The following is a 21,136-nucleotide window of genomic DNA, read 5'->3' as shown; positions in this document are numbered from 1 at the left end:
AAAGAGAAAATCAGACAGGACATAGCCAGGGCTAGAGAGGTAGAAGAGAATAGTGGAAATAGCTAGACAGAAAGTAACATGAGAGGTGAGAACGTGAGAGAGCAGAGAGAATAGCGGGGCTCTAAGAAGGATGAGTAGCTGGGGGGAGGGAAGGACCAGAGGCTGGTGTGGAGAGGTGAAATGTATGACAAATACTTGTGAGTGGGGACTGAGGGGGCCTGGAGGCCAGCATGGACCTTGATATGCTGACAGGTGCCGCAGGTATTTGCTAATGCCACAGCCACATGTCCCTTTGTCAGAGGCACGGAAATGGCTCCTTTTAGTAGAAGGGAACCAGTTTCACAAGGTCCTGAGCAATTCTGGCTTTTATCCACCTGCTAGCAATCCTCTGGTGGTCCAGGTTGAGCTCATTTCTGGATATTTGGACTGCCTTTTAGAGCTTGGGGAATTGGAGTTTCCTTTGGGACTGACAAGCAGGAAGCACACTTGGCTTTTATTCTAATTCAGGTGTATTGTGTCTTTTCTCGGTGGCTGTGGTCCAGGCTCACAGTCATTCTTGACTGGATAATTAAAAAAAAAAAAAATAGCCCTAAAGGAAATGAAGAAAAGGGGAGGAGGTGGTTTACCCTAAGCACCAAGAATACACAGGGACCTTTGTGTAAACCAAGGGTTTACTGGATGGTGGCTGGGAGGGGATTAAAACACTTGCATTAAAGTCTTACAAGGAGGGGGATTTGAATTCTTTGTCATAAACACCAGCTTTACTGTGTTCTATAGAAAAGATTAATATTTAATGTTTCTTGCACTCTGACCACCAAGCAGAAACTGATTGTTCCAGAAAACAAGCACTTATCTCTTCCTATGAAATAGGAAAATAGGCATTTTATATCCTCAAGTGTAACCTTAAACCTCAGACCTCCAGGAGGATAGATGAGAGGGAATCCTTTACTGTCAAGGAACCTCTCCTCTGTTTGGAAGAGCTAAACAACTGGAAGGAAAACAGACAATCCAGGAACATTTCCTGGAAGAAGTGACAGTTGAGCGGTTCCCAGAAGAGCAGGATTTTCTCTTGTCAAGAGACAGGGCTTGCAGAGCTCAGCCTGCAGCATGGAGAAGACAGGAGCCATTGCTTTATTTTCCCGGCAGAACCTTCTCCTTGTCAACTTTCCCTTTCCCCACAGGGAACCCTTATCTGTCACAGGTCCCATCTCCATCTCCTCCCTCAGAGAAGCTCAATCTACAAATCATCTTTAGTGGGTGTAGCAGGCTTTCTTGGACCACCAGCCCCCAAATATGACGTGAAGACGCACTGTTAGTAATTATGAATGCTCTGCCTTAGATTAGGCTTGTCTGTAAGGGACACCGTAACCAAGCCACCTAAGGACTGGCCACAGGTGTGCCTGACCACGCCTGCGAGGGCGTGGTCAGGGTGACGTGGGGGAGGTTTAAGAATGAGGGGCATACAAGTGAAGGCCCTTTCTTCCTTTCTGTCATCAGCTTGTTTTATTTACTTTGTGCCCTGCCGGCAGGCTAGGTTGCTCTGTAAGTAAGGCATCTCCCTAATAAATATCCTTATATTTTTACCTGATTCCATATTGGTAATTCCCACATTACTTGTCCTAGGTTTTTTTTTTTTTTTAGCTTAAATTAACCCATTTCTAGTAATCCATGTGCTGCTCGGAGGCCCGTTTACCTCATCTTTGTACTGTCCATCCTGTTCTCTTGCTTCCTAGGCATCAATAGCTAGCCCCCAGCTGGTAGGCTCTTCTTTTCTCTCTGCCTGCCAGGCCTGCCTATCCCTCTTCTGCCTGGCGATTGGCTATTCAGCTTTTTATTAGACCAATCAGTTGCCTTAGCCAGGCAAGGTGAAACAACAACACCTTTTTCCATAGTTAAACAACTGCAGCATAAGCAAATGCAGAGCATCTTTATATAGTTAAACAAATATTCTATTCCACAGCACAGGGAAGCTTGTTCCTCTATGGATTAATTACGTTTGTTTCCTTCCTTTCCGTTTGCTGTATTGGTTAAATTTGGGTCTTGGTTTTGCAGTGGTTCACAGTCGTATTGCCTAGTTAGCAACTTCCTAGTTAGCCACCAACCCAGCACCTCCTGGGTTATAATTGCCATTAAATGACAAAATGAATCCATAAATGCTTGGAGTTCTGTGAGCACTTAGCAGTGTTTCTTTTATTTTTCCCGTTTCATGAGAACTGGAACTTGAGCTGCTCTTGACCCACATCCCCCTCAAACATTAATATTCATACACATATAAATATATATCCATTATATTATGTGTAACATTATATATATTTACACACACACACACACACACACACACACACACACACACACACACACACACGCTCTCAAGTATAACCTTACCTCAGACCTACAGAAGGATAAATGAGAGGTAATCCTTTACTGTCAATGAGCCTCTCTTCTGTTTGGAAGCGCTAAACAACCAGAAGGAAAAGTGAGAAACAAACAATCCAGGAAGACTTCATGGAAGAAGTGACAGCTGAATGGTTCTTAGAAGAGTGTTTATGAGTTATCTATATAAAACTCGTGTGTGTGTGTGTGTGTGTGTGTGTGTGTGTGTGTGTGTGTGTGTGTGTGTGTGCCTTTAATAGCTTATAAGACTATACTCTTAAACCTCCATGCTTCTTATACACCTTAATGTTTTCTGCTTTATCAGTCACCCATGCTGACCATACAGACTCTGTCTGGACTGACCTTTCAACATACACAGTGAAGCCCAGCTTAACCCTGCTTCCTCTATAAAATATTTTTAGACTCTGTTCACTTACCTGATGACCTTATGGAAGGACCCAGAGTTTGGAGGTTCTGTACTTCTAAAGGCAAGAATGTTTTGCCTATTTTAAAAATTAAATTAATTTATTTTTATGTGTGGAGAGAGAGAGAGAGAGAGAGAGAGAGAGAGAGAGAGAGAGAGAGAGAGAGAGAGAGAGAATGTGCCATGGTGTGCCTGTGAACTTTTATTCCTTTTTTTGTGAGATTCCTTCCCTTTTTCAGGCTCTCAGTGCATTTGTGGGCCAGAGATCTTTCAGTGAGTGACTGTTCACTGGTGCCCACTGGTCTGTGATGCTTTATTTATCAAACATTTGTATTGAAAACACACTAGAGTCATTCTTTCGCTCCACTGGCCCTTCTTTTTCTGTCACATAGTTTATTTTTTCTGACTATGGGTACATAGATAAAAACCATGTGTTTTCCTGCGTGCGGAAAACATACTCTGCATTCTAAAGTATAGTGGAATATGCTAATGATACCCTAAAGCGTATATCCCATTATTCAGATCCAATGTTTATCTATGTATTTCTTAAATGATCCTTGGTAACTGTTCTGGGTTTCCTACCAATAAAGGAACTCAAGAAAAAAAACCCATTGTGGGAATTGTGCAATGATGCACATGGAATTGATTGATGTGTTCCTGTTTCCTAAATGATTGTTTTACCAATCTCTCCACCCCCTCCTCTGACCTCCACATATAAACTGCTAATTGGGCCTATTAAGATCCCTTACAAGAAAACCCACAGAATCAATTAACTTGGGTTCATAGGGGCCCACAGGGACTGAACCGACCATCAGGGAGCCTGCATGGGTCTAACCTAGGCTCTCTGTGCATATGTTATGGTTGTGTAGCTTGATCTTGTGAGACTCCTAACAGTGGGAGCAGGGGCTGTATCTGACTGTTTTGCCTGCTTTGGGGACCTTATTCCTCCTACTGGGTTGCCTTGTCCAGCCTTAATACAAGGGGAAGTGCCTAGATTTACTGAAACTTGATATGCCATGTTTGGTGACCTCCCTGGGAGGCCTGACGTTTTATAAAGGGAAACTGAGCGAGAGTGGATGGGGGTGGGGGTGGGGACTGGGAGGAGAGGAGGGAGGGGGAACTGCAGTTGGGATGTAATATATGAGAGAGGAATAAATAAAAAATTAAAAACAATAGAGAATTAGATCCTCGATGTAGGTGCAGGTATGTCTCTGGTACCCTGCTGTGAGGTTGATTGGGATTTTTAGCATCATTGGGATTCCAGCTTCTTTCCTGGAACATGTTCACTAACTCTTAGAGCAGTCACCCTGCAGCCTCATGCACAGAGCCTCAGCTACTCTCTGTAGTGAAATGTCATGGCTGTCATCTCAAATCCACCTCCTTGTCTCCCCAACCAGAGCTGTTCAGGAGGTGACAGGAGAGAGAGGGATTGTCATCACACGCTCCACATTCCCCTCTTCTGGACACTGGGCAGGACACTGGCTGGGAGACAACACAGCTGCCTGGGACCAGCTGGGGAAATCCATCATTGGTGTGTAGTTGTTCTGAGGGGCCTTTGCTGGTGGTCGATGTGGAACTATAGTCGGTATAGTTTGGCTACACTATGTATGTTTAGCCTGGCATCTGGGTGGCAGTAAAGTCAATAGTGTGAGTTTTAGTTTATACCCATCTCTCAATATGTTCACTGGGAATTACCAAGGGCTGTTAATGAAGCAGAGGAAGAGGCACAATGAGCTTTCTCTCTCCTGCCCAAGGGTTGTCTTCATTTAACACAGCGATTTTGTCTCACTGCAGGCATGATGGAGTTCAGTCTCTTTGGAATACCTTATGTAAGTCACGTTGGGACCCTTGCACCTTGCCTAGGTTTCAGTGTCTGTGTGTGTCTGTCTTGAAAAAATAGCCTGTTGATACTCTGCATTTGCTTCTTCTCAGACAGGAGCTGACATCTGTGGGTTCTTTGGAGATGCTGAGTATGAGATGTGTATCCGCTGGATGCAACTGGGAGCATTTTATCCATTTTCCAGGAACCACAACAATGCCGGGACTAGGGTGAGGAGCCACTGTTTTATGCTGCAGATGTGTTATACAAACACCAAATCACAGCTTACTTCAAAATTACATAAGTGTCATTCTTATTTCCTGGCAAATCATGAAGACCACGGGGACATCCGTGTTTCAGAATGTCCACAAAGTTCAGAATTCCAGGGATTTCAATAACCCTTAATAGTACCTTAGTAGTACAGTTTTCCTCACCTCGTAGAGGAATTTTTTTTTGCCAAGAAAAGAGATTTTCTGGCTCCTGCATTGAACTACAATATAACACATTCCCTTGCTTGACAGAATATTGAGTTGGTATTATACGCAAGCCATCTTTGATAAATTGGGGCTACATAGGGGCCTATTGATAAGGCTTTACATATCCACAAAGCCCAAAGCAAGACTGTGCAAGGGACTTAAGAATAGGTGATAAAGAGGAACAGCGTCTACCCTTGATTTATAGGTGGCAGAGGGAGAAGAAGGGGTAGGCTAGAAACGGTGAGAGAAGAGACACATGAGTCCAGCCTTCCTCCCTCTGAGATCCCTGGGGTTCAGGGAAGAAGAGTTTTACCATGTGCTCACTCACCCCTTTAGAGACAAGATCCCGTGGCCTGGAATTCGACTTTTGAGGAGTACTCAAGGAAAGTGTTGCGGATCAGATACTCCCTGCTGCCCTATTTATATACCCTGATGCATAAAGCTCACACTGAGGGCAGCACCGTCATCAGATCGCTTCTCCATGAGTGAGTGTTGCCTCTTTCCCCAAACAGTGAGTCTGGGCACGTTGGTACATAACACTTTGCCATGGCTACAAGCATATGGATGAATTTTTCATATTGGACTTTTCAGGTTCACAGACGACAATATAACATGGGACATAGACCAACAGTTCATGTTGGGCCCGGCTATCCTGATCAGCCCCGTTCTGCAGAGTGTGAGTTTCTCATCATAGACCAGACACTGTCCAATCACATGATACAAAGTCACAGTGAAGCAAATTATTTTTTATCTAAAATTCAAAGAAAATATTGAGCTTATTCTTATTTGTGTCTGCACATGTACAGATACTAGAAGACAGCCTTTAGGACTGGGTTCTTTCCTTCTACCACTTGGCCTCAAGGGATCAAGCTCAAGTTTTGGGAGTTGGTGGAGGATGCTTCTACCTGCTGAGACACCTCATTAGCTCCAGGGACAACATTTTAAACATTTCTCTGTCTTGTTACTTCATTATTTTCAAACAGATATTCCTAGAACATCAAAAGGAGATCATTATCCCCCAAGATATCAAGGAAAGCTTTTCAACACTGATTTCTTATTTAGGGATTCTGTGGTTAGGAACTTATATAATTTCATTAATTAAAGCATTTTTTGTATATTTGAAGAGGAGTTTTCTAAGTGTATTCATTATGATTTCTCAAGTTCTTGACATCACTAACAAAATTCCATCTTAATGTTAATTCTATAGAAAGTGTTTTAAGGATAATATTGCTTCCCAGTTGGGATATTCATAGTAACATGGTGATTTTATGTTTCAGAATACATTTAAGATCCATGCTTATTTCCCCAGAGCCCGGTGGTATGATCATAGCACGGTGAGTTAGAATGGTTTTTTTGTTTTGTTTTGTTTTTGTTTTTTTTCAGAAGCAATCAGGATAGAGAGGGGGCTAAAACTTTCTCCCAATTTCCCAGACCAGAAAGAAACCCCTAGCCAGATCTGTGTGAGTGGGGATCTGCCCAAAGGAATAGGAAAACACCCAAGCACCTATTTCTCCCATTGCCTGTCCACCCTGTATCTTCTCTAGACTTATACAGAAAATACTAGGTTTTCAAAAGTTGTAGCAAAAATGAAAATAGACATTTTTTCCTCACAATTTTGCGGTGCTTTGCTGATCTTCCATCACCTTTCCTTAGTAAGGAAGCATTTTTAGTAAAATACCTAACTCATTGAATTGATTTTCCTGTCAGCGTTTCTCATCGATATGCTTCCTTGTAGGGATCTGGGCAGGAATCAATGGGTGAGTGGAGGTTACTGGCAGCCCCTCTGGACCACATCAACCTTCATGTCAGAGGAGGCTACATTCTGCCTTGGCAGGAGCCTGCAATAAACACCTACTACAGGTATGATGGAGCAGGGTTTGATGGCCTGGCCCTTTACTGGGACATTCGGATAGATAAACAGATTGCATGGAAACCAAAGTGCAGTTTCATTGGTTGGATTGTGTGGGTGCCTCTGATGCAAGCTAAAGGAAGTCAGGTGGATGAAGCCAATCTCTAGGTCTTTCACCTGTGGTTTTCTGTCAAGAGCACAATTCTTTTTTTTTTCTTTTTCTTTTTTACTTATTCAATTCTTTTTATTTTTATAATTTTTAATTTAGAAACAATCTTATTTTACATATCAACTCCCCGTTCCCTCTCCCTCCCATCCTCCTATGCCCCCACTGACCTCCCCAAAACACTCCCACCCACACCTCAAGGATAGTGAGGCCCTCCACGGGGGGGGGGGAGATCAAAGTCTGACACATATTTTGGGGGAGGGCCTAGGTCCTCCTCTATGTATCTGGGCTGCAATGGTATCCCTCCATAGGGAATGGGCTCCCAAAGTCCATTGGTACTCTAGGGATAAATACTGGTTCCATTGTTAGAGGTCCCATAGCCTGCCTAGGCTTCTTAACTGGCACCCACATTCAGAGGGCCTGGTTCAGTCCAATGCTGGTTCCCTGCTTTATGCCTGGGGTTCATGTGTTCTCACTAGGTCAGGCTTCATTTCTGAGTCATGTATTCTACTTCACAAGACTAGTCTGTTTGTGCTAGCATGCTTCTCATTATCAGCATGGTGAATGATGCCAAGTAGAAGTGTGATATTTGTTGACAGTATTATTCTTGCCATGAATACTGAATGAAAGGAGAAAGACTCTGCAGGATGAGAAAAGCTGGTTCTGTGGGTTTCTCCAGCATGGTCTTGACTGCTTTGCTCATCTCCCCTCCTCTCAACAACTGAATTCCAGGAGTTTGGCTTAGAGCTTAGCTGTGGGTGTCTGCTTCTGCTTCCATCAGCTATTGAATGAAGGCTCTAGGGTGGTATTTAAGGTAGTCATCAGTCTCATTATAGGGGAAGGATATCAAAGGCAACCTCTCCACTACTGCCTAGATTCTTAGTTGGGGTCATCTTTGTGGATCTCTGGACATTTCCCTAGTGTCAGATTTCTCTTTAAACCTATACTGGCTCCCCCCATTAAGGTGTCTCTTTTCTTACTCTCCTCTATTCCTCCCCTGATTCAGTCTTACTGATTTCTCTTGTTCTCCCCTTCTCTTCTCCCCTTTTCTTTTTCCTACCTCCCTCCCCTCTCCCACGTGCTCCCAATTTGCTCAGGAGATCTTGTCCCTTTCCCCTTCTCTGGGGGACCATGTATTTCTCTCTTAGGATCCTCCTTGTTTCCTAACTTCTTTGGAGGTGTGGATTGTAGGCTGATAATCCTTTGCTCTATAATATCCATATATGAGTGACTACAAACCATGTTTGTCTTTCTGTGACTGGGTTACCTCACTCAGGATGGTTTCTTCCAGTTCCATCCATTTGCCTGTGAATTTCAAGATTCCATTGTTTTTTTCTGCTGAGTGATAATCCATTGTGTAAATGTACCACATTTTCTCCATCCATTCTTTGGTTGAGGGACATCTAGGTTGCTTCCAGGTTCTGGCTATTACAAACAATGCTTCTATGAACATAGTTGAACAGATGTCTTTGTTGTATGAATGTGCTTCTTTTGGGTATATGCCCAAGAGTGGAATTGCTGGATCTTGTGGTAGACTGATTCCCATTTTCCTGAGAAGTCACCATACTGATTTCCAAAGTGGCTGTACTAGTTTGCACTCCCACCAGCACTGGAGGAGTGTTCCTCTTTCTCCACATCCTCTACAGAATAAACTATCATTGGTGTTTTTGATTTTAGCCATTCTGACAGGAGCAAGATAGTATCTCAGAGTTGTTTTGATTTGCATTTCTCTGATGGCTAAGGATGTTGAACACTTTCTTAAGTGCCTTTCAGCCATTTTAGATTTCTCTATTGAGAACTGTCTATTTAGTTCTGTACCCCATTTTTAATTGGATTATTTGGTGTTTTGGTGACTAGCTTCTTGAGTTCTTTGTATATTTTGGAGATCAGCCCTCTGTTGGATATGGGATTGGTAAATATCTTTTCCCATTCCATGGGCTTCCATTTTGTCTTGTTGACTGTGTGCCTTACAGAAGCTTCTCAGTTTCAAGTGTTATGTTCAGGAAGCAGTCTCCTGTACCAATCCTTGTTCAAGGATACTGCCTACTTTCTCTTCTAAGAGGTTCAGTCTTTGATCCATTTGAACTTAAGTTTTGAAGAGCACAGTTGTTTTGAGCAAAAAATTTCTATTTTTAGGATAGAAACCTGTTTTCCTTCCTATGTTATTGAAAAGGGTAGATATTAATGAGCACCTTTACTTGCTGTGCTTGCACTGGAATATAGTATCCATTTCCAGGTCTACTTTTGGTGAACTCAAAGAGAGATTTCACACACACACACATACACACACACACACACACACACACACACACACACACACACACACCATGTCAAAAACATATAAAAATGACACAGAAAAGCAGTCTACTCTCAGCCTGTGATGAAAAGCCTGATTTTAACAGACTTTGATATGGCTCTTGAAATAATAAATAGGATTTGCATGTGTGAAGGCAAGGAGAGCTATTCTGGAAAGATTAAAGAAATAAAGGTGAAAAATGAGCTGGGTGGATAAAATTGAAACAGAGTTACCTCATGGAAGGCTGTGAATGGCACCATAAGTAGATTGCATTTTCTTCTTTGTCACCTGGAAGCTGTGGAAGTTTTAGTATTCTGGGATTTTCTTGCTAAGTAATTGGTATCACACCATACTACTGTATTATTGCAGTGGGTATGTTGGAAAGTGTGCCTATTTGAGTTGTGAAAGTTGAAACTGACAAATGTTTCATTAAACTTTAAATGATGCTCTGTTGTCTTGTATCTTATAAGATGAAATCATCTTACTATTTTTGTCATTGACATACACATTTAATACCTTGAGTTTTGAATTTTATTTCTGAATAAAGAATGTTTTCAGCAGATGTTCTTACAGCCTACAACCAAAAATAATGATTTCTTTTTTGTAGTCGAAAAAATTTTGTGGGATTGACTGTAGCTTTGGATGATGAAGGGAAGGCAGAAGGACAGTTGTTTTGGGATGATGGACAAAGCATCGGTAAGTATGAAGCCCTCAGAGAGCCTGTATATCGTTCAGAGCACTGTGTCATGAGAGCTTATCATATGCTGGTGGGATCCAGAAACCTGTGTTGGCTGCTGCCAATACGGCAAAGGTGTTGGAGAGACTTTGGCTACTTCAGATATATTCTACTGCAAGTTACTGTAGACAAGGGATGGTTCTCCAGACTTGTAAATTCATGAGCTTGACATGATGGATGCAGCCAGGACAGATCTATCCTCACAGTACTTTTCACTCTGATAAAACAGTGTGGATGCAGATATCATGCTGATCATGAAGTCATCCTCATGGGGCAGGGCCATGGCTCTACTCGGGTCAGCCAGAAACATCAGGCATCTTTATCCTCTTAAGTAGGGACACGCAGGAGACTCTTGATGACACACAAATTGGGAATTAAGAATTGCCAGGATGTTGAATACTTGTTATGCTTTCTATCTTCAAGCTGGGCTGTCATTCTGTTGGATAATAACTGCCATCCATTGTTATCATCAGAGCATCCTCTTGCCCAGAAATTTCTAAAGAATACTAACGTACCACAACTACTTGTTCTCACTTTCATTACTGTTATCTTGGACTAGAACATATTGATTTTGCAAAATTCCACACTTTCTGAAACTGTAGCCTATTTTCCTTCACTAAATACATCTAAGATTTTCTTCCTCTTAGACTTCTTCACTCTCATCGAAGCAGGAAATACTCACAAAAGCTTTAAGGGTAGAAAATTAGAAAAATAGAACCACATTTAGGTATATTGTTGCATTGTCTTTTGTTTTTCTGTTGTTATATATTTAGTAAAATGTCTAATTTCTATATAGCTGAAATCATGGCAAGTTTTATTTATAAACTTGGTTTCTTTTTACTGAATGTAATAACAGACACACAGCTAGATATTAGGGTATACTCCTTGTAAACATCATTACTATGACCATAACCCATAAAGAAGATAAACTAAAGTTTGTCTAACTATAATTGTTCTCTCTATATGATGTTAATTTTAATTGCTGTAAATTATATTTTGAGTATTAGCTTTATTTAGATTATTTTCCAGAGTACATGGCCTTAGCTGAAATTTATGAAAAATAACCATTCAAGAATATAGTTCTTTGAATTTTTTATTAAAATTTTTAAATTAAGATATATTTACAGGGCTGGAGAGATGGCTCAGAGGTTAAGAGTACTGACTGCTCTTCCAGAGGTCCTGAGTTCAATCCCCAGCAACCACATGGTGGCTCACAACCATCTGTAATAAGATCTGATACCCTCTTCTGGCCTGCAGGGATACATGCAGACAGAACACAGTATACATAATAAATAAATAAATCTTTTTTTAAAAAGATATAATTACATCATGTCCTCCTTTCCTTTCTTCTCTCTAACCACTCCAATATTCCCTCCTTTATTCTCTTTCAAATTAATGGCCTCCTTTTCCTTTATTATTATTGCTACACACACACACACACACACACACACACACAAATTTGTAAATACATAAACAGAACCCAGCGAGTCTCTTTCTCATGGCCTATGAGTATATGATTTCAGGGCTGACTACTCTGTGTTATCATATATATCTCCCCTAATAAAAATCTAATTTTTCCTATCTCCGCAGGCAATAGTAGCCTCTGCATCTTTGTCTAGTGGTGGGACCTCAGGATATTTCCCTTTCTGTGTCAGTGGGTCTATTGTTGCTATTATTGTTTAAGTCCTTTTAAAACAGCCATATTTTTAGGTATCTTGGGTGTAGCTACTTTTTGTTTCTAGGAGAAACGAAAACAACTTCACAGTAGAGTTTTTGATCTTCCGTCTCCCACAACCTCTCTGTTCCCTCTTCCAGATGGCCCCTGAGAAGTTGTATTGAAGATGTATGTTGAGGTTGGCCTGCCCATGAGCCACTGGTTTCTGATTATGGCTGTTTTTGTTTTTTTTTTTCCTTTTTCTTTTTGTTATGGTGTCTGTTTGCTGTAAAAAGAAGCTTCTTCAATGAGGGTTATGAGCTACATTTACCTGTGGGTGTAAGGATATAATGCAATTAGGAATTACACTGGTCTAGTAAAGTGATGGCAGTGGAAATTTTCCTCTAAGACCCATGAATTTATTAGTCCTAGGTAGCTGTCCAAGTTTCTAGTACCAGGTATAATTCTCAGACTATTGAGTGAACGTTAAGTCTAATTGGACGACAGTTGGTTGCCACCAAAATATGAGTGCCACTCTTGTACCTTTAGAGATATCTTGCCAAGTTGGTCATTGTTCAAGTTCCTAGATGTCTCATCCAGATAGCACTACTAATGGCTTTTCTCCCTTGATAATTTACTTAGTACTTGCTGGTACTATGAAGGCTAGATCACAGGAAGGAGAATTTCAGGTTAGATGCAGCTCAAATCTTTCTGAGTCCTGTGTCCAAAGTAAGTAATGTCTTCTGCAATAGGGATTTGCCTTCAACCTCTGAGAAACAACCAAGGGCAATAGCAATAGTCTAGATTTTCAGAGAATCTGTTACATTACTCTGACTCAAGCCAGGGTTCTTCATGCCTGGTAGTGGGTTTTTTGTCAAATAGTTGTGCTGGCTAGTTTATGTTCAGTTGACATAAGACACATTTACAAGAGGGAACCTCTACTGAGGTAATGCTCCCATGAGATTGGCTTGTGGACAAGCCTGTGGCACATTTTCTTAATTAGTGTTTGATGTGGGGAGGCCCAGCCTATGGAGGTAGTGCCATCCCTGGTCAGGTGTATAAGAAAGCATATACCAGATAATAACCTGAAATGAAAAGTGATACTGTATTCATTTCCCTTTGGTGTTGGAAATTAAAACCTGGCTCTTTCTTTTTTTTCTGAATAATGACATTTATTCAGCATATATTATGCATCACATACTGTGTTTTGGATGAGTACAGTATTTACACACCTAACATTAAGAAGGTGGAAACAAGAACAGTGGGAATTCAAAGCAAGTCTGGGCTACATTTAAGCTCCAGACTAGCCTGAGTTAGAGAATGAGAGCCTTTCTAAACCAAACCAAACAAACAAACAAAACAAAAGGCAAGTGCTTGCTTACTATCTTTATTGCTTTTCAGGAAGATGAAGAATACCTTGTTAGTCATTGTGATTCATTTTAGATATTTCACACTCAATGTAAGATTATCTGCTATAACCAAAGAAGGTAACTGATTATTCTTTTCTAATTGCTTGCAGATACATATGAGAAGGGAAATTATTTCTTAGCTAACTTTATAGCAACACAGGTAAGATTACCTTATTAAGTTTATAAATTATTTTACCTATAGATTAGACATCATCTACTAACTGTATAAATATAATGTTTACATGTCAAGAAGAAGTACTTTGTAATGTGAAGTTTTTCTTGCCTGGCTAGGTCCCCCAGCCTTTCTCTGCCTCAAAGAAACATGCAGACACTATATTAGTTATAAAGCTGTTGACTGCTGGTTATGGCTTCTTATTGGCTAACTCTGTCTAAATTAATCCATAACTACAAATCTATATATTTCCTCATGACCTTATCTTGCCAGAGAAAAGGTCCAAGCCCCTTACTCCGTTGGGGTCTTCATCAAGTCTATTCAGCCTCTCTGCAGAGAAGAGAATGATCTCCTGCTTGTCCCTGCTTATATACTGATTCTGCCCTGCTATGTCACTTCTGGCCTGGATCACATAGTGACTTCTCTTTACTACATTTCCCAGAATCCTCCCTGACTCCTAATCCCACCTATCTTGCTTCCCTATTGGCCAACATTGCTTTATTCAGCAACCAATAAGATAAACATGTACACAGAAGAACATTCCCCAGCAGTACTTCCTGTCTTCTTTAATTCATGTCGTTGACAATAAAGTAAGGAAGAAAATAGTCCTTATTTTACATTTATCCAGAATACCATACTATGTGAAAAGAAGTTTGAAACTCATATTATCCTGGGAGAAAATGGAACCCTCAGTGTAAAGCTTATTTCTAGGGATAAGAAGCTTTCTGGCTGATTTTGAAGTGTAAATGCTGTATAAATGATCCATTAAGTGATACTTCTGTATAGTTGCTACCTTCATAGCCTCATTGTCATGTGACAGCAAATGTTTACTGAGATCATCAATTTACAGAGTTCAGATGATCTGATCAACACTTAGCTGACCTTATCTAATATATATATATATATATATATATATATATTAAGATCCAGCAAAAATGGACTATACTTACATAGCTGGTAGTCAGCTTACCTGAAGATAAGCTAAAATCACCTTATGGGTGATGTCTAATAATGACTTTTTCATGATTATGGAATAACATAAAGTGAAAGTTGATGGACTTAAGAGAGGGCTCAGTTGCTCAAAGTGCTTACTGCTTCTGCAGAAGAGCCACGTTTGGTTCCTAGTGCCCATTTCAGGCAGGTCACACCCACCTGTAACTTCAGTTTTGGAGGATCCAATGTTTTTGGCACCCAAAGGCACCTGCAGATACATAGTGTCACATAAATGCACACAGGCATGCACACACATACATACATAAATAAACACATCTTTAAAAACTAGAATTAGAAATGCCAAATTCTTACTTAAAATTATATTTTTATCAAGTTGATTAATTTCTCATTAGCACAGTAAAGAATGCATAACCAAGACCATGTGAATCAACAATTCTTATTCAGTAAAGCAGAATGTAAGAATGACATGGGAAATGGCAATTACTGAGGAATAAATGAATTAGAGGAAACAATACTTGGCATGGACAATCTGTCTTCTTCTCCTGAGAATTAAGAAAATCATGTTAAATCAAGTCCAGAATCTGCTTATCACTCAGCCATTGACTCAAAGCATGGACTACTGAAGCACAAATGGATCACCACTTTGTAACAATGCGTCAAATGTTAGGTGTCTGTTCAATCACTACCCCTCTTGTCCTCTCTGTCTCTGGGGTAGCATGGGATTTTCTTTGTATTGTGTTTATGCTGGTTCCTAGATCTGATCATTCTGAATACTGGCTAATCTAGATTTCTCTTAAAACACAGTGGCCAGGATCAAGAGCATGATTGAGACTTCTGTGCTTCCTGCCTTCCTTCCTTCCTTCCTTCCTTCCTTCCTTCCTTCCTTCCTTCCTTCCTTCCTTCCTCCCTTCCTCTTTCTTTCTCTTTCTTTCTTTCTTTCTTTCTTTCTTTCTTTCTTTCTTTCTTTCTTTCTTTCTTTCTCTTTCTTGTCGAATAGATTTTTCATTGACAATATATTCTCTTACACCATACATCCCAGCCACAGTTTTCCCTCCCTCTACTCCTCTTAGCTCCCCCACCTCCAGATCCACTCCCCTCCATTTCCTTTTCAGAACAAAGCAGGCCTACAAGAGATGATAGCCAAACAGGACAAAACAGGATACAGTAAGACAAGGCCAAAGCCCTCATATCGAGGCTGGGCAAGACAACCCAATAGGAGCAAAAGAGTCTCAAGAGCAGGCAAAAGAGTCAGATACACGCACTCCCACTGTTAGGAGTCCCATAAAAATACCAAGCTAACAGCCATAACATACACAGAGGACCTGGTGTAGAGCCATTTCCCCCTGTGCTTGCTGCTTTGGTCTCTCTAGTTTATGTAAGCCCTGCTTTGTGGATTCTGTGGGCCATGTTCTCTGGGTATTCTTCATCCCTTCTGATTCCAACAGTCTTCCCTACCCATTTTCCGTGGGGTTCCAAGATCTCTGAGGGGAGAGACCTAATGGAGACCTCCAATTTTGAGTCTCTCTCCTCATAAGGTCTGGTTGTGAGTCTCTGCACCTGCTTCTATCTGCTGCCTAAGGAAGCCTCTCTGATGATAACTGAACAAGGTACCAATCTATGAGTACAGCAGAGTATCATTAGGAATCTTTTCATTGATTTTATTTTTTTAAGGCCAGCCATGTTTGGTTCTGTCCTAGGAGTCTGGGATATTCAGTCTACACTTTCTGGCCATCTAAGCAGTATCAGGCATGAGTTCCCTCTTGTGAAGTGGGCCTCAAGTTAAATCAGACATTGGCTGGTCACTACCACGTTTTTTTTTTTTTTGTTGTTGTTGTTGTTGTTTTGTTTTGGTTTTGGTTTTTTTTGCGAGACCATTGCCCCAGAAAATCTTGCAGGCAGGACAGGTTGTAGGCGGAGGGTTTTGAGGTTGGGTTGGTCCAGACTTCTCTTTCCATAGCCTGCAGAGTACCTTTCCACACCAAAGAGACTAGAAAGTAGAGGTGAAGGCGCTTCTAGCCCACACTAGTTTGGCCTCTCTATGTTCAATGAGCTGAGTAGTTGCACTCAGCAATGGGCCTCTGCTGTCAGTTTTCACAGGGTGACCTTCTGCTCTAGCGTCACTTTGGGCTGTTTATGGGTTTCCATAGGACCTCCTCATCCAACAACTCACCCAGGACCATCACTGGAAGCCGTGACTGGCTCCCAAAGACGGCCAGTTCAGACCTGTATCCTCCGTTACGAGAGGTCCTCACTAGAATCTCCCTCATAGATTCCAAAAAGTTTCCTTTGCACTATGTTTCCACATCGTCTCTCTCCCGCCTGACTCACCCGGCTTATTCCCCCTCATGCTACAGCCCACCCCAGAATCCATTCTACTCCCTCTTCCCAGGGAGATCTGTGCTTCCCTCCTCTAGCCCTCCTCTTTAGCTAACATCTCTGGGTCTGTGAAATGTAGTTTAACATTGACTTAACAGTTAATAGCCACTTATAGGAGAATACGTATTATATATATCTTTCTGGGTCTAGGTTACCTCACTCAGGATGATTTCTTCTAGGTCCATCCATTTGCCTGTACATGTCATATTTCATGATGTCATATTCAACAACTTATTAATACTCCATTGTGTAAATGTACCATATTCTCTTTATCTGTTCTTCAGTTGAGGGGCATCTAGGTTGTTTCTAGTTTCTGGATATCATGAGTAAAGCTGCAATGAATATAGTTGGGAAAGTGACCTTGTGGTAGGATGGAGTATTCTTTGAGTATATGCCCAAGAGTGGTCTAGCCGGGTCTTGAGGTAGATCAATTTCCAATTTTCCAAGGAACTGCCATATTGATTTCCATAGTGGCTGTACGAATTTGCACTCCTGACTTCTACTATACAACACAGTAGCCACTGCTCATCTGTGGCTGTTGCATGCTTGAAATGTTTAGTTTGAAATATCCAGATGCTAAGTTTAAAGAAAGAGACTAAAAGATCTCATGAATACACTTATGCTGAATATGCCCTAAACCTTACTTGGAAATACTTGGCAAAAAGAAGGTATTTTACAATTCTTCTGTTTCCTTTTACTCTTTGAAAATTGTAGCTGCTAGAAAATTTAAAACATGGTTTACATTCAGTTCCAACAGCAGAAGAAATTCCAGATAGCCCGACACATCTTATAGAAACTTTAATATTTTCTTTTGGTGGGGTTATTTGTGTTGAGTTTTAAACACACACATATCAGCATTAGGTCTAAGCAAGTCTCATGGTCCACTAAGACTCACATTGCTCCACATACAGGACTATCAGTGCATAGCCACTCTTTTCTACTCCTGCCTTTTTGAAATGAAATAGAAGACTTAGTGTACTAGATTATTCTGCCTTTTCTGTGTTCTTGATTTAGCAGTAGCTGTTGAGTACGTTACCTTTCTTTCCTCTTAAAGTGTTGCTAATACTTGAAGATGCTTATATGTAAGTCCTGGTGTTGGTTCTATTTCCACTAACTCATTAGATTTAAGAGGGACATTTCTGTCTCCTGTTCCTTCCTTATAGCATTAGCATACTTTTAAATAACAACTGACTCTAAAGTTCAATTTTCTTGTTATTCAAAATTAATAATAATGAGTTCTACTATGATACTTAATAGATTTTTTCCACCCTAAAGATCAGCCTGAGATAAAAGAAACTTTCATCTTTCTTTGGGGACTGGGTGGTTATTATCAATGCCACAATTGGCATTGGTGGTAGGGGTGGGGGTGGCGGTGGTGTGTGTAGCATTTGTTCATTTCTGTACATTCTGTGAATATTGAAATAAACTTAACAATAAGCTCTCCTAAACCAATAAGCTACAATCTAATTATTCCCTTCAAGTTATATTTTTCTTCTTGGTTCTGCATACTCAGTCAGTCACAAAATGTAATATGCTTATTTATTTTTAATGAAAAAATATTTATGTGTATGGGTGTTTGAGAAGGTCAGAGGAAGGCATCAGATCTCTCATAGCTATAGTTATAGGTGGTTGTGAGCCTGACATGGGTGATAGAAACTGAATTTGGGTTCTCTAGAAGAGTAAGTGCTCTTAACCACTAATCCATTTCTCTAGCCCCTTATTTATTATTTGTTTTGACATGGAATCCCATCATCTTTTTCCTAGACTGATTTTGAACTTGCTGTGTAGTCAGCAGGCCTTTAAAATGTGATACCACCACCTTATCCTCTCTAGGACCTGGGATTACAGTCATGTACCATTGCATTTGACTTTATTGTTTTTTTCTTCTTTAAATGTAATGGGATCCTTTTATTTCTCTTTCTAATGTCATCATCAGAATCAAGCCACATGCAGCTTTACTCCACTGTCTCAGTCTCCCTTATTGTTTTCATAGAATTCTTATAACCTTGTGTTTCATTCTCTGTTTCCTTAGGAACTGCTACACTACACTAGCCCTAGTCTGTCTGGCCCCATTACTTGTCCCACTCATCTTGCCTGCTCTCTCTCTCTCTCTCTCTCTCTCTCTCTCTCTCTCTCTCTGTCTGTCTGTCTGTCTCTTAATTTTTTGAGGCAGGGTTTCTCTGATTACCTGCATCCATCCTTCTAGGATTTCCGGAGTTCCATGTATTCAATAGTGCTTTTCATGTCTTTCCTAGACTCGTAGTTACTTTTCTTCTGTTTCCTTAATACCAATAGTATTCTTGTTATGATTTTCATTTTGCTTTAATTATGTAACATTTCATAATACATCTCATTTCTACTTATGCTTATGTTTATATGGCTCACATCCAACTGTAATGGGATCAGATTCCTTCCTCTGGTGTTTATGAAGACAGAGTGCTCATATGCACAAATACATGAATAAATAAATCTTTAAAAATGGTGCAATGAAAGTAGTTAAAATGTTTTCACATTGTAATGTAGAACATAGTTTACTATATTTATTACATGTGTGTTATGTATGTTTTATTCTTATGAATTCTTTATAGAACACCCTGAAGATCCAGGTCCTACATAATCAGTACCTGAGTGGCTCAAATCAACTGAAAATTGGATACATTAGACTATGGGGTTTAAATTCTTCTTATGTGGTACATGTCGCTTTTACCTACAACAACCAGCAATTCATTGAGAACAATTTCACAACTGACCCCTACAATCAGGTACGTCTAAAAGGAATGCCATCATAAACTCACTTTATTAGTCTATTAAATTATCTCTGCTATTACTATCTAATATGTGTGATACCTATTGCAAGTATTGTACATCTGTAAAAGTAGTATGTTTCTGAAAGGCTGTGAGGACTGGATTGTAAAGTGGACAACATTGGTGGTCCTGTGTTTGTAGTCTGGTATTGATAATCTGTAGTCTGATGATATCTTCTCTATTGTGTTCACTAATGAATTGAATTATCTTTGAATAGATTCGTTTCCTAGGCTACCTAATAAAATAATGTGACATTTTTACATATAGGCTAAAGCCAAGGAATGGTTATGAAAGTTCCTTTCTCCTTCTAGCGGTGTGCCCATCCTTTGGCAAATTAATGGTTAAGTTTTAAGTTGGTACTTAATGTTACTCTTATTAAGTGGCCATGCTTCACTCACAGTATAAGATAAGCTAACAAAATGGAGTGCCATAAACACCAGACTATTAAAACTATTAAAGCGACAACCTTGCCCCAAGTGAAACAATGTTCTACAAGATGGGTTACTCATAGAATAGGAACCTGTGTAATCTGAACTTTGGAAACTGAACAGTAACTTCAGACCATGGATTAATTATAAATGGATGATGTAGCCCAAACAGAAGGATTAAAGAAGTGAAAATGAATATCTATAGTTCCTGCTTCTAAATGGGGACAATAGTGTCCTGGCAGTAATGGGGTTTTGGAAAATGAGGATTCAGAGCAACCAAGTAGATTTTCCCCACTGTGGTCTTCTTGGTTACATACTTAAATACAATAAACACAATAATATGTTTCTTAGATTACTGGATTCAAATTACTCTGAAAGTATCGATTCTAATTAACCTAGCTGCAGAAAAGCACTGAGTTCCATTTTGGGAAAACTCTGTAGCATATTTAATTCCTATTATTTTTCAGGCAGTATTAGTGGGTGACAGTAATAAGGTCAAGAAATGAGTCTGCTGTCAAGAAAGATAAATGTTAATGACAAAATGACAAAACAAATGTTAATTTTCACCACAACTGTAAATATCTGAGAACAACATAGTTTGGATATAAGAATGTGTGAAGAAAGTGATGCATAGCACTTGGTTCTGCACAGAACACCTCACCATGGTGATTTGGAACCAATATAAGCTGAAGAGATTTGTATCATTTACTCTTTGGGAAAGAATGAATACTTTTTTTTTTGCTAAGATAAAAGTTGAACAGTGACTTCAGTATAATGTTTAATACATTCTAATATAACAATGTAATCTTTTTTGGCAGAAACTAACAATTCAATTGACTGAAAAGAACATGAACCTGGAAGAGCTGACTGAGGTTATTTGGGTTTATGGAGACCCTGCACTTCCCACACCAAATGCAACCAGTGTGCTTCCCACAAGCCCTCAGCCAACTTCATCTAGCACTGAAATTGTAACCAGTTCTGCTCTCATAACTACACCTGATATAACAAGTACTTTCACAACTACACTTCCTGACATAACTACACCTTTCCCTACAAGTCCTTCTACCACTAACACTAGTGATGTAACTCCATTCATAACCACAACGCCTGAACCAACTACTGTTGACAATACAACAGGTACTATATTTCCTGACAAAACTACACCTTTCCCTGAAAGTCCTCCTACTGCTAACACTAGT

The 21,136-nt window shown here is 40.1% G+C and overlaps 1 protein-coding gene across 1 annotated transcript in view; it reads left to right on the top strand.

Annotated features, from left to right (window-relative positions):
• Positions 1 to 21,136, top strand: part of Mgam2 (maltase-glucoamylase 2 (putative)) — an 86,232-nt gene that overhangs the window by 62,738 nt on the left and 2,358 nt on the right. Inside the window, exons 37-47 of the mRNA XM_035451409.1 lie at positions 4,195 to 4,328; positions 4,592 to 4,626; positions 4,730 to 4,846; positions 5,429 to 5,577; positions 5,684 to 5,768; positions 6,370 to 6,426; positions 6,828 to 6,952; positions 10,011 to 10,099; positions 13,313 to 13,362; positions 19,293 to 19,466; positions 20,756 to 20,993. Coding sequence (XP_035307300.1) covers positions 4,195 to 4,328; positions 4,592 to 4,626; positions 4,730 to 4,846; positions 5,429 to 5,577; positions 5,684 to 5,768; positions 6,370 to 6,426; positions 6,828 to 6,952; positions 10,011 to 10,099; positions 13,313 to 13,362; positions 19,293 to 19,466; positions 20,756 to 20,993 — 1,253 coding nt within the window. The remainder of the gene's footprint in view (positions 1 to 4,194; positions 4,329 to 4,591; positions 4,627 to 4,729; positions 4,847 to 5,428; positions 5,578 to 5,683; positions 5,769 to 6,369; positions 6,427 to 6,827; positions 6,953 to 10,010; positions 10,100 to 13,312; positions 13,363 to 19,292; positions 19,467 to 20,755; positions 20,994 to 21,136) is intronic.

Source organism: Cricetulus griseus (assembly GCF_003668045.3).
Source record: "Cricetulus griseus strain 17A/GY chromosome 1 unlocalized genomic scaffold, alternate assembly CriGri-PICRH-1.0 chr1_0, whole genome shotgun sequence".
NCBI classification, from domain to species: Eukaryota; Metazoa; Chordata; class Mammalia; order Rodentia; family Cricetidae; genus Cricetulus; species Cricetulus griseus.
The sequence above is the reverse complement of the archived record's forward strand: the minus strand, read 5'-3'. Positions and strand labels throughout refer to the sequence as shown.